This window comes from Carassius carassius, chromosome 31 (assembly GCF_963082965.1).
Source record: "Carassius carassius chromosome 31, fCarCar2.1, whole genome shotgun sequence".
In the NCBI taxonomy this organism is placed as follows: domain Eukaryota; kingdom Metazoa; phylum Chordata; class Actinopteri; order Cypriniformes; family Cyprinidae; genus Carassius; species Carassius carassius.
The window spans coordinates 1,295,899-1,313,080 of record NC_081785.1 but is presented as its reverse complement, the minus strand read 5'-3'; the positions used below and the strand labels follow the sequence as shown (position 1 = coordinate 1,313,080).

Sequence of the window (17,182 nt, the reverse complement as noted above, 5' to 3'; positions counted from 1 at the left end):
TCGCTGGTATTTATGTTCTTTTTGTACCGAAGTGTTTAAATGTATTCCTGACCCTTTTGTCTAATGTGTATCTTGGCCTGTGGACTTTGCAAAAAAATGACGAGAGCGAAACTATTGGAGGTGTTCGGGCTGAAATAGGCACACTACTCAGTTTTATGGAGCGTGCAAAGGACTGGCTTTTGTTTATTGACACTAACAATGTTTCTGTTCATCAAACCGGCCGAGCAGCATAAAACAATGACTGCTGGGAATGGACACGCATGAGACCTGCGCCATATTGTTTATGACACGTGATAAACAATGCCTGATGGCCACCATTGGGCATAAAAATAAGAGGAAGACAGAATGATATTGTAGCTGATGAGTTGCATCTGGTCCCTTCAGCAGTGGACTGATAATTGGAGTGTCATCTCTCGGCGGAGAGGAGACAGTTTGTCTCTCACATTTACGCGGCCGGCCAGCGAGAGGACACAGCGGCGCTGATCAAAGATAAACCTCCTCGCGATCCTGGCAGTGATGCAGCTTAACAGGCTAGAGAAGAGAAGTGCAAACAGTTTCCTTCCTCACGCAAACAAGACAACCAAAGAAGCTTTTCTTTCAGTTTGGCTCGGCTCTTGCCTGCCAGAGCATCTGGAGCACTAGAGAGACGAGCTGCTCTCTTCTTGTGATGATGATCAGGTCATGCTGAGTTTAATATTAGAGCAATTCATCTCTCATTACCAAAAATATAATATAGAATCTCAGAATGAAATGCTAAGTTTGCCTAATAGTTAAATAATATATATCTATTACGCTACCATTCAAATATTTGGGATCAGATTTTGTATGTTTTTTTTGTTTGTTTTTAAAGAAGCCTCTTATGCTCACAAAGGCTGGATTTATTTGATCAAAAATACAGTTGAAACAGTAATTTTGTGAAATATCATTATAATTTAAAAGAACAGTTTTCTGTGTGAATATATTGTCATATATAATTTATTTCTGTGATGTGCAGCTGTATTTTCAGCATCATTACTTCAGTCTTCAGTGTCACATGATCTTCAGAAATCATTCTAATATGATGATTTATTATCAATGTTGGAAACAATTGTGGCGTTTTATTTGTTTGTTGGAAACTGAGATACTTTTTTTTTTAGGATTATTTGATATATAACATTTCAGAACCATTAAGAACAGATATCAAATATCACAGACATAAACCATTTTTATACCTATTATTAAAAAATATATATTTTTAATACTTTTGTATATTTATTAATTCTTAAACTATATAATGTTTTTTTTTTCATTCCACAGAATGAATGAATATATATATATCAATTAATTCATGTGTAATGTTCATGTGACCTTTTTGACCTTTGTGTAAACAACTGCAGTCTAAGAGCAAATTATCTTACACATTTTTATTTTTTTTGTCGTCAAATCATTAATTCACATCATGCAACCAATGCAAATTCAACATCTTGCACAAATAACCACCAACATATGGTGAGCATTCACAAGAGTGAGGGACTCGAGCACTAGTCCAATAAAGCCTTCCAGACCCATGCCAGCCTTCCGTATCCACCGATCCCAGATTTCTGATGCTTATGCTGTGGATTTCAGCACAGCCCGTAATATATACGGGCAATAAAATCAGCGAGGGTCAGTTGCTGCGCTACTGGAATGCGTTTGTACAGCGGCGCTTCTGTACACGGCCTCTGAAACCGCACGGCCTCTTCCTTCTTGTACTGTCAGCAGGCGATATTTCATCAGAAAGCCTCTCTCTCTCGCTGCACAGATGCTTCCTCTGCCCATGTTGCAGATATTTTTTTCCTGGAGTTTTTCTTGGACCCCGTCGGCTGGGTTTCGCCCCGGCTGAGGTGCGTCCCGCCACCCACGGCCAAGGCTAGAGGCCGGCCTGGATGAGGCGCGTCTGAACCTGGAGACCTCCGCTGAGTGTTTCTATAAGGGGGGAGTGGAGGTCTTACTTAGCACTATTGAACTGCAAAAAAGGAGATTTATGAATGGCTGAGCAGAGGCATCACAAAGCCCAGTTTGCAAAAGCAAGAAGGCAGAATGCTTCACCCGCATTCAAGTTTGCCCTGAATTTATATTCTCTGACGGTGCTGTTAGAATCAAAAAAGGTGTTCTTCATCACTGTCTTCTTCCGTTTGACTGTGGTTTTTACTTATTTCAGGCTTTCAGATTCATTAAACTTGCTCTTTGCATAATTCCCTTGAGTAAGTTGCAGGTGCTCGTGTTGAAATTAACTTTTTTTGTGACATTTTAAGTGTGTAACAGTGTCACGCATCTTCTCATCAAGTCATCAAAAGTGACCAGTAGCTGTCTGATATTTGTATTTTCCATTTCAGGTTGTGTTCTTAAGTAATTCTAATATAACTTTAATGAGAATTGAACCTAAAATCCGCTCTGAAAAAACTAAAATGCATTTATAATATATATATATATATATATATATATATATATATATATATATATATTAAAGCTGATTAAATCAAAAGCTGCTGTGACTTTTGAAATTTACTTGAGATATTTTATTTTATATATTTTATTTGAATACATTTTTCATAATAATTTTTAATATATTTTTTTTTAAATAATCATATTTATTTAATATTATTATATTTTTTTTATTTTCTAATTTTCTGGTTAGAATAAACAGCTGTATGTAATGAAATCTAGTGAATTTTTTATTTTATTTTTTCAGATAATTTTAGATTTTGATAGTCTTTCATTTACCTCAAACAGCCATACTTTGAATAATTAAATATAATGAAATCACATAATTATTATAAATTATATCAATTATAATAAACATTTTAATTGTCTGTTAAAATATATAACAAAGAGTAATGTGACATATAATGTAAAAAATACTTTCCAATATTGCTTGGTAAAAAAAAAAAAAAAACATTCTTATACGGTTTCTGACTGTATGGGAAGTTGAATCTGTGCTGTTTTCCCTTCTTTTCCATTTGTGAAGTATAAATAATTAGCAGAGGGGAGGACGAGGCTTGAGACGCTGCGACAGCTCTTAAGATTGAAAATATATTCCATACAGGAAGGAACTCTTCCCTGAGATATATCTCCATTGCTTCCCGTTGAACATGCACATTATATACATATATCAGGCTGGATTTATTTTTCAGGATCTTTAGGGAACCCTCTCGGTCAGCTTCCTCCAGGATGTGTATTCATATGTTGGAAAATAAGCCTGTGATGTTGTGTGAGGCCAAATGAAACTGAGAATCTGCTGTGCTGGAAAAATCCACCATGTAATAAAACACCATTCATGCTCAATCTGTCAAACTTGGTGAAACCCAATCAGAGCAGACTTCACACAATCAATCAGTTCAGTAAAGCCTTGCATGTTTCGAATCAAAGCTTTTATACTGCATTCTTTTTAAAAAACATTTTTATTAATTTATTTTGGAAAGCTTTAAAGGTTTTCAGCACATTGCTAGGGTATTCTGGGTGGTGGTTATGTGATGCATAGAATGTTTTTTTCACAGTAGAGTATTCGGAGTAGTTGCTATGTTATCTAGGCAGATTTAAATGGTTGCAATTAGAGGTCGACCGATAGTGGATTTTGCCGATAACTAGGTTGGACCAGATCATAACCGATTAATCAACTGATATGAAAAGAAACATAACACTACGTAAAACAATACCGAAATTTATTTGAAAAATTAAAAAGAAAAATGGTACTGAACCATGAAAATGCACTGTACTTTGTAAATGAAATATGTAAATATTAATATATTCATTACACTTTGATCATTAATGTTAGGTCATAGTGCATTACCTAATGTTATCAGAAACGACTTTAAAATAAAAATATATATATTTATATATTATTCCTTTCAGCATTGGCGGCAAGAATACTGTTGTTTTTTCTTTACTAATGCAGAATCAAGTAAGCAATTTAATTACTTTATAATGACATTTCATCACGTCAAAACAAACATAACTAGCCCAATTTCCAATCAAAAATAGCCTAAATGAAATCTAATGACCATATCCCAAATGTCAAAACTCAAAATATGCAATTCCCGTAACTAAAGTACATATTTTACAGTCACTGTTATGCAAATTGTAAACCACTATATCAATGTGATCATAAACCTTAACAGTGGCAGTCCTATACAAAACTTAACATCTACCATAGTTTTATCACAGGTAGAATCTTACATATTTTAGTGCAAGCGTTTCAGTTAAATATTATGCAATATGTCAAGCCATTTAATCCCAAATTTTCCCCAGACATGATGATATCCAAATGATGTGTCATAAGTAATAATAAAAAATACAAAAAATGGAAATCTATTTATGGAAAAGTTTATGAAAATTAGTATTTTATGATCAGTCACAATTGTAACCAGTGGGATAATGTGTATACTGAATTAAAATATTTCTACAGTCACCAGAATTCTTATATATCTCAGGCCAGTTATTAACACTATTTTAAACTCTTTACTATTATACATAAAAACCCTTATACAACACTGATAGGAATAATGAGATAAAAGAAAAAAAAAAGTTATTATCCCAGTGGTCACTATTGTTGCCATCAACATGTTCATTGGCCATCAACACTCATTCTTTGACCATTCAGTATTTGTAAATACGTATTTAAATACCAGACACCTTAAAGATAATGTGTGACAAAAACATTTTGTCATATCTTTATGGTAACATACTTTGTTTTGGAGCTTTGATGTAGCCATCATCTTCTCATGGTGCAAACAGGAAGTAAACTGCTCTGGCCATTTGCACTAACCATGTGACACTGCGCATATTTAATTGAGACCCTTTTATTTTTTCTTTACAAGCAGGACATGTGCTAACACCAGTCAGTAGCATTTTTAGAGCTTTATAACTGAAAACCTTTTGGTAGCCCAATTCAGCGGGAAAACCACAGACTTGGCAACCTTGAAGGCATCAGAGAATCAGCCTCTAGAGGTCGCTCTCGATCTCATACTGTATAATGACAGCAACAGATGCAACCGAGAAAAAATATCAGTATGAATTTTTACCGATAATCGGTTGTTGCAGCAATCAACCGCTGCTGCCGATAAATCGGTCAACCTCTAGTTGATACTGTGGGATGCTATGAGTAACTGCTGTGTGTTATCTAGAGGATTGAAATGGTTGCTAGCGTGTATAAATGTTTGTGCATTGTGCATGAATCAAGCTTAATTTGCATGCATTCAGTTTGAGATGATGAATAGAAGTTTAGTTTTTCCACATCCAGTGTAACAGATACAGGTGCAAACAGTCGCTTCTGGATCATATGTTCTCCTGTTCCTCCTTGGTCCTGATTAGAAATCTGCTCTCCAATGTGCTGATCCTGTAATTGGACTTGGAGATAATGACCCAAAGAAACAGAAGTCGCCAGCAAATCAAGCCTCGATTTTTGAGCTTTGATACGCGGGTTTGAATCTGGCTTTATAAGTTCCAGCTTGGCAGAGCTTTCACAATATCCATTCTTTCTTGCATTTTTCTGTGGGTTTTTTTTTTTTCAGTCAGTTCATGTTTCTGGGCCTGTATCTAGTTTGAGTCATCTGTTTTCCTGAATCCAGCTCTGTCCCGTCTGGGACCTGTCTCCATTTCGCTTTTGTGTCCCGTTTAAATGCTAGACAAATGAAATGAGTTCGCCATAATGCAAATGCAAAAAAAACCACGCATCAATATACAAATCGTGTCGCATAGAGGATGCGGCCAAATGGTGCACATCTGCTTTCAATTCTCCATTTCTTTTATAAAAAGGAAATTAAATGATATATATAACAATCTGCCACCCCGAGTGACTTTGGATTTTGTCGGCTCCTTTCTTTTTACCCAAATTGCAACTGTATGTATTGTCTTGCTGCAGTCGCTGCAATTCTTTCTCTTGTTTTCCTCTCTGTGGTTAAATAATGATAATTAACGGCGCTGTCTGTGGCGTTTACAGGGCTCTGTTCATAAAGACACTTGTTATTTTTATATGTTGCCCGTGACTGGATCCGCCTTTCACTCCGGGATTGTGGTGACCTGATGGTTTCCTTCATGAAATACAGATCTCTTCTTGCAGAAACGCAGGATCCAGAGTCGTGTCCTTAAGTAATTACAATGATGTTTGTGTGTGACCACTTATTACTGTCCAACCAAGTGCTTATGGGAGCTCAGATGACATGATGTTAAACGCCCCAAACAGTATGAAGGATACGCAACAGACTGAGAACATCACATTTAGAGTGTGTCAATGACAAATGGTGATCATGAAGAGGATTCATGTTGGTTTTATGCATTTTTGATGAATGTTTATACAGTTTTTAACAGAAGTTTTGATTGAATGGTTAACCAAGTAAAATTAATGCTTCATTCCCACATTGAATATACTGTAGAAAATGTTTTTTTTTTACAAATAATGTTTTTTTTTTCTGCTTCAAATTTTCACGTTCAGTGTGTTACCTGCCATTTTATTTTAATTATTTGTAAAAATCTACTAGCAATTTCTGAGTGAGAATTATAAGTGTGCACATCTCGGTCATTATTTTCAAAAAGATATCAAACATTTTGCATTGTAAAAATAAATATATATTCTTTCAAAAAAGTTCAAATCAGCTAATATGATACAGTACTTGAATATGATTTTGTCAAACAATTTTCAGAAAAAAAATACGCTGCTGTTAAAAAGTTAGGTGTCAGTAAAAAAAATATATATATATATTTACTTTTATTTTGCAAGGACGTATTAAACAATTCAAAATTACAGTAAGGACATTTATAATGTAAAAAAAAATAAAATGCATCACATATGAAGCAACACAACATTGATAATAATCAGAAATGTTTCTTGAGCAGTAAATCAGCATATTATTCTGATTTCTGAAGATCATGTGACACTGAAGACTGGAGGAATGATGATGGAAATACAGCTGTGCATCACAGGAAAAAATTACATTTTACAATATATTCACATCAAAAACAGTCATATTAAATTGTAATAATAGATCAAATTTTTTTCATTTTTTACTCTTAAATACAGCTTTAGTGCACAGAAGAGTCTTCTTTCAAAAACATGAAAAAAAAATCCCAAACTTTGAATGGCAGTGTTTACGACTTCTGCATGATTATATGTATTTTCTGTGTCTTTTAAACATTATTCATGCAAAAATATTTGAATCATAAAACATATTTGCAACCTAGTTGTTATACGGTTCAGAAATAAAATATGTGAACCGTATAACAACTACTTTGCAGTCGTGTGGACCCTCACAATTACACCCCTGTGACATTTTTAAAGTCGAGCCTTCAACAAATCAGAATGCCTTTCCACAAATAGATTCATAAACCACTTGTTAACCACATTTGTTTTGTATCTGTGTTTCTAATAGATGAGGATGGTGTTTCATAACCCGCAGAACCAGAAATACTTCGATTAAACATTAAAGAGGGAAAAAAGCAGCACATTCCAGACCGTGTCGTCTGTGAAACCGGAAAACAAGAGCCGGCTTTCTGCCTCTGTGGAACTGGAGCACTAATTCATAACAGATTTGCTTTTCTCTTGTGTTCCCCGACAGAGTGCCTACCGCAGGAACGGGATGACTTTCCTGGCCTGCTGAGGTGAGCGAGAGTCGTCGTCTCGGTCCTTTGGACAGGAAGCACTGTGGGCTGCCACAAATCTGGATTGGACGCATTTTGTTTAGTTGGTGTTCATGTAAACTCTAGTAATATGAGTTTCCTGTTTTGTAAACAGGTTTAATTTTGTAGTTTTAGGCAGTTACAACCAATATTCCATAACAATTTCAGCTTTTTTGATGATGATGTGTGTAACTACTTATGCTTAACTATTTTCATTTTTTATCTCTCTATGTCTGGAAAGTTAGATAATGCAAACCCATCTTCGTTTTGATGCTGTAATCCTTTTCAGTTGTATCCCGTTCAGTTTTAATACCTTGCTTTTGTAATTTTGTACCATTTTTGTTTGGATTTAGAGTATTTAATTTTCTTTCTTTTTTTTTTTTTTTATTAAAAATCTTGGAATAAAAATGTGTTCCGTGTTCAAAAATGTATAATTATTATTATTAATATATATATATATATATATATATATATATATATATATATATATATATATATATATATATATTAGAAGTTCTTTTTAAAGAAATAAATCATAGTATTACCATGAAAAAGACACACGTGAAAACCACGACTTATTTACTTATGAATTTTTATTTTTTTATTTTAGTGAACAAGAAATTAAAAACCCTTAACTATTTTCTGTAATTTTTTTATCCATAAGCTTGTTTTTTTATTAATATTACAAAAAAATAAACATACATTATATATATGTATGTATGTATGTTTATTTTTTGTAATATTAATAAAACTATTACTTTTTTAATTTTTACATATTTTTTTATAAAATAATACAAATATTAGTAATAAATTATAAATACTAAAATACTACTATATATAATTTGTTTTACTACCATTTTTGGTAATATAAAGTGTGTGTGTGTGTGTGCACTGGATTCTGTATTATCAGTACAACATCTGGGTTTTGATAAATAATAACACTGTGCTTGTACTTGACCTTCCATTTCCAGTGTGACAAATGACCCAGAATTAGACAAATCTCAGTCTCTCACTTCATTAAACATGCAATGTGATGTGACAACAGTCTATCATAGTACTGTTTAATATTTGATATTTATTGTGGCATACTGCATATGATGGATTCAACTTGATGTATTGGTTTAAGTTCTAGAAATGCAACCATATCATTTTTTTTAGCAACTACTCCAACTTATGACTATTTACTTGTGTGTGTGTCAATCATTGGTTTAAAATGCTAAAATATATACTGTGTGTGTGTGTGTGTGTGTGTGTGTGTGTGAATTTTTGCATTTAAAGCCAATAATTAGTCCTGTATATGTGTTAACACTTTTTTTTAAAATATTTGAATATTTAAATCAGCAAATTATTTTTTTCCTTTTCTAAAGTCTTTTTACTAATATCCTAGCAATGCAAGTATATTATCTAATATTTGGCTTTTTAATTATTGTGTGTCAGTGTGTCAATTATAGCTATCTATATATATATATATATATATATATATATATATATATATATATATATATATATATATATATATATATACACACACACACAAACACATTATTTTTTGAGGAAAGGAGCTATAAAACTCTTTATGTAACTTTTAAGTAATTAATCAAATCTCAGTTTAAAATGCTATCTTACCATATTTCTTACATTATTTACATTTTGCATATTTAAATTTGCTATTTTCCCCCTTGATTAGAGATGATTTTTAAATGACTTTTTAGAAGAGTCAATATTTGATATGAATAACAAAAATGAAAAAAGTTAATAGAAACTGTTTACTATGAACCAATGTATTTATTTCATTTTAATTAATGATTTAATGTTTATGATTATTATCTTTAAGTCTGCTGGCATTGCATTGCGAGCCTCAGATTGTGTCCCGACTCGTTGTATTAGAAGAACTGAGGTGATGTTTTCACTCGTCTGCCATCGGCTCTGTTTGAGTTTAATCCAGTCTGATGTCTTCAGATGTCTTGACCTGTTATATTTAAACAGATAATACTGATGTCTGTCCCGAATGCCTTTAATGTGTTCACATGTTTCTGTCATCACCTCATAAACGGCCCACAGTAAAATCCTCTATGATATTTCATGGTGTTCGGCGTAGGCTCGACGTATTGATGTGTAGATCCTCGTAAATTCACCCATGTGAAATCCCAGAGCTTTTCTCTCGCAGGAGATGGACAGAGATTTATGGAGCTGAAGCGATCTGACAGGCTGCTTTTTATTTGGTTTTCTTCTTCAGACACAGGCTCACGTCGTGTGCTGTCAGATCTGCTCTGGAGATTTAAGATAGCACGCTCTTAGATTATGGATCTCTTACAGCATATTTAACAGGATTTCATTCACACAATGTGTGCCTGTCAACGTTTCTAACTATTAAATTGATATAAATTAGAGCTGAGGCCTAGTAATTATCACATTTGACACACTCCAGCTGTGCCTCTTATAGAGAGAATGCACTTCAGATTATAATTACAATAATATTTCATAGTTATGTTAATAAAATAATTCTTATTATTAATGCGAAAACATATCCAAGGTTTATCGCTGGCAAAAACCACAATATGCTGCAATACTCCAATGTTCATTAGATAACGATATAATAATTAGATTGTTATGATTAATGACAATAATAATAATACCCAAGACTTCTTGATTTTATACAGTAGCAACAACCACAATACAGCCTACTGCAAGACACCAATGTTTTATTAGTAATAATAAGTAGTTATTCATTAGGTACATTAAATGATATATGATTAATAATATGCCGCAAAACACTACCGTTTAATAGATTGTTATAATAATAATAATAATAATAATAATAAATCTAGTTATTAGTATCGTTGTTATTAGTGATCGCACACTCTAAAAAATGCTGGGTTATTTCAACCCAGCTTTGGGTCAGATATGGACTAATTCAATTTTTACATTCAATTTTTTACCCAGGAGTCGGGTTAGTCCAAATTTGACCCAAAGTTGGGTTGAAATAACCCAGCATTTTTTAGAGTGTAATTATACCCAAGACTTGTTGATTATTATGTGCACCTGATATTAAAAAGATATATTTATAGAACATTGGTGTCTTTTAGCACATTGTATAATAACAGGCCGTGTGTTACAGTGTTTTGACTTTGGATAATTTGCACTCTTTACTCCTGGAAAAAAAAAATCACACGATTCTCGTAACAGAATGCTTTAGTAAAGCTGCTGTAAAGAGAAAAAAATACTTTTTTTTTTTTTTTTTTTTTTGGACCGTTGGCAGTGAAATCTCCCTTTGGTTCAGTCCTCGGTTTAAAGCATTAAAGTACCTGTTCCCAGCGGTCTGTGCGCTCGCGGTGACCCCGGTCTTTTGGCGGTCTCGCGCATGCGTCACGAGCGTCACTAACGCACACGACCCGGTATTTACGAGCCTCTTCCGGGAGCGGAGTCCCGCAGGAGCAGCCTCTCACAGACAGCACACGGGGCTTGTCAGCTCATCTCTGCTTTGAGTTACAGCTCGCTCACCAGAACCTGCTTATCTGTGAAAGCGATGTGTCTCTGTCTGATTCTCATTCCAGATCACGGCTGAAGAGATACAGTAGTGCGGCTGAGCTCGAGATCTTTACACATTTATTCATTTAGCAGACGCTTTTATCCAAAGCGACTTACAGATGAGGACAGTGAAAGCAATCAAAAACAACAAAGAGAGCAATGATATATAAGTGCTATAACAAGTCTCCGTTAGCTTAAACACAATACACGTAGCATGGGAGTTTAAATAATATAATAAATAAAAAGAAAACGGAATAGAAAAAGAATAGAGCAAGCTAGTGTTTAGTGTTTTTTAACAGATAGAATACAAAAGGATAAAAAAAGGTAGTTAGATTTTTTTTAAGAATAGAATAAGAATAGTGAGTGTTAAAGTTAATAAAGATGGAAGAGATGTGTTTTAAGGCGATTCCTGAAGATGGAAGGACTCAGCTGCTCGGATTGAGTTGGGGAGGTCATTCCACCAGGAGGGAACATTTAATTTAAAAGTCCGTAAAAGTGACTTTGTGCTTCTTTGGGATGGCACAATCAAGCGACGTTCACTTGCAGAACGCAAGCTTCTAGAGGAGCATAAGTCTGAAGTAACAAATTTAGGTAAATGGGTGCAGAGCCAGTGGTAGTTTTGTAGGCAAACATCAATGCCTTGAATTTTATACGAGCAGCTATTGGAAGCCAGTGCAAATTGATAAACAGAGGTGTGACGTGTATTCTTTTTGACTCATTAAAAATTAATCTTGCTGCCGCGTCCTGAATTAATTGTAAAGGTTTGATAGAATTGGCTGGAAGACCTGCCAAGAGGGCATTGCAATAGTCCAGCCTGGACAGAACAAGAGCTTGAACAAGGAGTTGTGCTGCATGTTCCGAAAGAAAAGGCCTGATCTTCTTGATGTTGAATAAAGCAAATCTGCAGGATCGGACAGTTTTAGCAATGTGGTCTGAGAAAGTCAGCTGATCATCAATCATAACTCCAAGGTGGCTGTTTTTGAAGGAGGTATGGTTACACATTAGTTAATTACTTACACATATTCAGTATAATGTTGGTGTGCATTTTTGGTTTGCAGTTCAGGCGTTTATTTGAATTGGCTTTATAAATACGAGAAATATAATTCAGCAATATTAATGGAATATGAAACACCTTACACCTTATTTTACATCGTGGCGGCTATGTTCTTTGAAAGTACAAGACTTCAGATTCATTAGATGCGGACAATAAGAAAGTGGAGCAAAGGTTATTTGCACTATGTGTGTTTTTATTTACATGATTGTATGATTGTAAATACCAGATTGCAAAATCAAGCAGCAGACTATTTTTGTAGAGTTATATTATTAGAGTTATAATGCATCAAATACAGGCTTCATTCTTTCAATGCAAAAGTCTAGTCTACACTGGCAAAGAATACTTCTTAAAGAATATTTTTGTCTTGTTTTCTAGTAGAAATGTCTAAACATTCTCAAGAAACATTAACTTGTGAAATAATGTATCTTGACAATTGAGTGTGTTTTAACTTAAAAACAAGACAAAATAAACGTGGGGTGTGAATTAAGTTTATTTTTCTAACCCTATTGACAGTTTTTCTTTTTAAATCATAATCTTACTTAATTTTGATTAAAAAAAAATACATTTTTAAAAAACAATTCCTAATATCTTGTATCTTGAAATGTAAATTTTTAAATGTTTATCTTGGAAAACAAGACAAAAATCAGATTGTGTGTGTGTTATATCTCTGGTTGCAATATTATGATAACATCTGAATATAATATGAATCTTGTTATAACTCATTATACAGGTTTCACAGAACATTAAAGCAAATGTGTTTAGTTTAGTAATAGAATCATTTCAGGAAGCTCCACTGGAGAATTTAGACTGAAAAAATATTGCTTGTTTATGAATATGAAATCATAAGCACCTGCTTTCTGCTTTACATCATGTTCCCTGTTCCCAAATTACATTTCTTCTGTAAACCTTTCAACCATTCGAGCACCAAAAAGCAAAGCAGATCCTTCGTATCCCAAACGTAAAGTGTTTATGGTTATCAACCGCAAGTAAAACGAAGCAAAACCTATTATTTAAGCTCAATAAAGCTCAACACTGCTCTGCTACATTGTGTGTTTGAACAACTGTTTATTATTCATACATTTCTATCAGATGTATTATATTAACATACACTCAGACCTGTGTTCTAGCTTCCACAGTTTGAGATTTCACTGTGAAGTGAGAATAAACATGAAATTACAGCAGCCACGTTTAATTGAAACGTAAATGTTAATGTATAATAAATCATAATGCATGGGTCTAGTTATAGTTATACATGTAATAATTATAATGCATTGAAACAAATGCTTAACACACAGCTTGTCGCAATGCATTATTCTTTTTAAATGAAAATGTTGGGGTGGTGCTAGCGCAGTGGATAAGACACATGTCTTTGGTGTGAGAGACCCGGGTTCGAATCCACTGTGAGACACCAATGCGTCCCTGAGCAAGACACTTAACCCCTAGTTGCTCCAGAGCTGTGTGACCTCTGACATATGTGGCAATTGTAAGTCGCTTTGGATAAAAGCGTCAGCTAAGTGAATAAATGTAAATGTAACAGTTCACACACCAAAAAAAAAACATTTGCTGAAAGGTTACTCAGTCTCAGGCCATCCAAGATGTAGGTGAGTTTGTTCCTTCATCAGATTTGGAGAAATGTAGCATTGCATCACTTGCTCAGCAATGGATGCTCTGCAGTGAATGGGTGCCGTCAGAATGAGAGTCCAAACAGCTGATAAAGACATCAAAATAATCCACAGCACTCCAGTCCATCAGTGAATGTCTTGAGAAAAGAAAAGCTGCATGTTTTTCACTGCAGGAAACATTGTTATAAATGACAGACTCACATTTTGGCCAGAAGCAATGGCACCCATTCACTGCAGAGGATCCATGGGTGAGCAAATGATGGAACGTTAAATTTCTCCAAATCTGATGAAGAAACTCATCTATATCTTGAATTTTCATTTTTGGATGACCTATTCCTTTGAAGTCTTCAAGCGTTCACAAAAAGTTGTTTCTTAAGTTGTTCTACCAATGAGTGTTGTGAGTGTGCATTTAATAATTTGCGAACAGTTGCAGGCCGCTTAGAAAGTGTTAACCTGAATGTATGTGATCATGGATGAACGCTGTGCAGTCCGTCACGTGTGAGCTGTGTGCCGTGTGAAGGGGAACATGAGTGTTATGTAAACTGTGCAATCTGAGCGCTCGGAGTCCCACTGCATGCAAGTGCTCACATAAGAGAAGCATTGAGCAGCCCAGAGTGATAAAAGACATGCATCACTGGATCTTTGTTCGTTTCAGCGTGTTCGGTTTACAGAGGGCCGCTCGCAGACGCCAGCACAGTGGCAGCGGCCTCGCTCTAATGAGAGCTGACAGACGTGACAGAGAGAAAATGTCACAGCAGAGCTGAGAAAATAAACAGCTGCACATGAGAAACCCAAGCTGTGAGCGCCGGCTTTCTGACTCAGGTACATTTAATCACCTTTAATCCCATTATGTTCCTGACCAAAGACAAAAACTGACAGATCTGTTTGATATGAATGACTATGTGGAGCTTTTTGGAATATATGGATGATTTTACACACACACACACACACATATATATATTAGTTTTTCAGTACAAATTTGAAATATCTAACAATTACACATTAACTTGAGAAAGAAAAGGACTTGAAATATTAAGTCTTGTTTTCTGAATAAAACTAAATATCATCAAAATCTTATCAAAGCTTATTTTTCTGACCTAATTTTCTTGTTTTAAGCATAAACAAGAAAAGTCATTCTGCTTCTCAGGTAAGTGTATCTTGATTTAAGAATGTTTACATATTTGTATCAGAAAACAAGGCAAACAATAAGTCCTGTACTTTTTGCAGTGTAAGCATGTTTTAGAGCATTGTGAGCATTTAAAGCATTGTGTTGAAATATTTTCCAGCACTCAAAATGTGTCCAGATACTAAACACATTGGACACCCCTTAAATTACTGTACTTTAGTCATTTGCAATTAGACGAGGTCTTTATATTTAGGACAGTCCTTTTCTTGTTCCCCGTAGATTAAAAACTGCACAAAATTAATCTCCTCAGTAAACCCATTTTTTTATATGCATGCAGCATATAGTTCTGCGTTCAGTATGCATTAATTATTATAGGTAATGTCCAAAAACACTTTTACATTTATTGGCATGAATGCATATTAAACCGTATAGTGATCTGAGTCAAGCATCATAGAAATATTAGACAACAGCGGTCCAATCAAATGCACTATATGCGTCTGCTAAAGCTTTGTGTGAATAAAACTGAATTTGATATTGGCTGAAAATCTCCTTCATTACAGCTCTGAAATCTCAAAAATAGAAATCCGTATGAGTAAGAAATGAGATGATGGTGAGTAAATGTGACAGAATTTGTAGTTGAACTGTGCCTCTAATGTTTTCAATTACCTTCACTTGTCATATATACTCATCTTCTTTAACTAACTGCGTTTATTTGTTTGTCTAGATTGAATATCTAATCTCAGATGTGATTCGCAAACGTTTTGTCATCAAAATGCATGATGAATTTTCTCTAATGCATGTTTCCAATGATCATCTTTCGAGTTAGTTTATCAGTAACTGCATACAAACACTGATCATAGAACATGCCAGCACATGTCTGAAAGCATCCCAGCAGTGTGTCAGATAATGTGCAGTTTCCTCTGTACGTTATCAAACGTCCCGTCAGAGTTTTATTCCTCGGCTCTGGATGATGTTGTGATAATTGAAAGCAGTCTTGAGTTACTGATCAGATTCATTTCATCTGAAAGGATCTTTGCGTTTTGTCGTTGCCAGAATTACAAGACATTAAACACACACTGATTGGCTGCTGTATCCTAATTACATTCAGCTATTTTAATAGCATATTTCTCGTTCCATGAATATCTGCTCTATTCAATTGGGGGTCTGTCATAAGCGCTCAGTGTCTCTGATCGAGACCGTGTTGTCACAGACGGCAGTGCTATAAAAATGGAGACAGTCATTTTTTGGGAGGACTGAAGCTCATCAAAAGCTCAGTGTCTGTCTTTCTGAGCAGGAAGAGGTCGTGATCGCAGCGATTGGGCGTTTGATTTATTGGACACTGAAATGTGTCCTGCAGCAAACCGACTGTATTTCACTGGAGACTGAACAACACGACTCCAGTAGAGACAGTGTAATTGTTGTTTTGAAACGAGGAAGAATGCAGAAAGCATCTCTCTTCTGCTCGCTACATCTTTTATTCATTTTTAGAAACTTTTTAATCCATCTATCCCTCCCAAAACTGGAGAATCCACCCAAGTAATTGTTTTCAGATGTTTGCAATCACTAAGAATGAAGGATTATTTGAATTTTCAATATAGATGTAAGATTTGTCATGTTTTGGCTCATCAAGGCTGCATTGATTTAATCAAAAATACAGTAAAAACACAAAAATTGTAAAATATTATTACAATTTAAAATAAGTGGTTTGTGTTTGGATATATTTTAGAATGTAATTTATTCCTGTGATCAAAGCTGTATTTTCAGCATCATTACATATTTTAATATGATGATTTGCTGCTCAAGAAGTATTTCTGATTATTATCAATGTTGAAAACAGTTGTGCTGCTTCATGTTTTTGTGGGAATAGTCATACATGTTGATGAATAGAAAGTTCAAAAGAACAGCATTTATTTGAAATAGAAATCTTTTGCAACATTATAAATGTCTTTACTTTCACATTTGATCAATTTATTGAATCTTTGCTAAAAAAAAAAAAAAAAAAAAAAAAAGATCCTACTCCAATTTACACAATAGTCAACATCTGAAGTGGATCAAAAAAGTTCATCAAAGTTGTCCTAAGACAAGAACGGGTATTGTTTTGATTTTAGGACAACTCTTGATCCACTTCTTATGTTGACCACTGTATTATACACAAACATTTTGTGTCGGGCATCAAGTGAAGTCATTGAGATACAATACTTGTTTCATGCCAAACTTTATAAC

The 17,182-nt window shown here is 34.4% G+C and overlaps 1 protein-coding gene across 2 annotated transcripts in view; it reads left to right on the top strand.

The window, feature by feature from the left end:
• The window catches only part of supt3h (SPT3 homolog, SAGA and STAGA complex component), a 113,402-nt gene extending 105,346 nt beyond the window's left edge, over positions 1-8,056 (top strand). For both annotated transcript variants that reach the window (XM_059518439.1, XM_059518440.1), the window contains exon 12: positions 7,569-8,056. In XM_059518439.1, coding sequence (XP_059374422.1) covers positions 7,569-7,610 — 42 coding nt within the window. In that variant the 3' untranslated portion in view covers positions 7,611-8,056. The remainder of the gene's footprint in view (positions 1-7,568) is intronic.
• Positions 8,057-17,182: the final 9,126 nt, after the last annotated feature.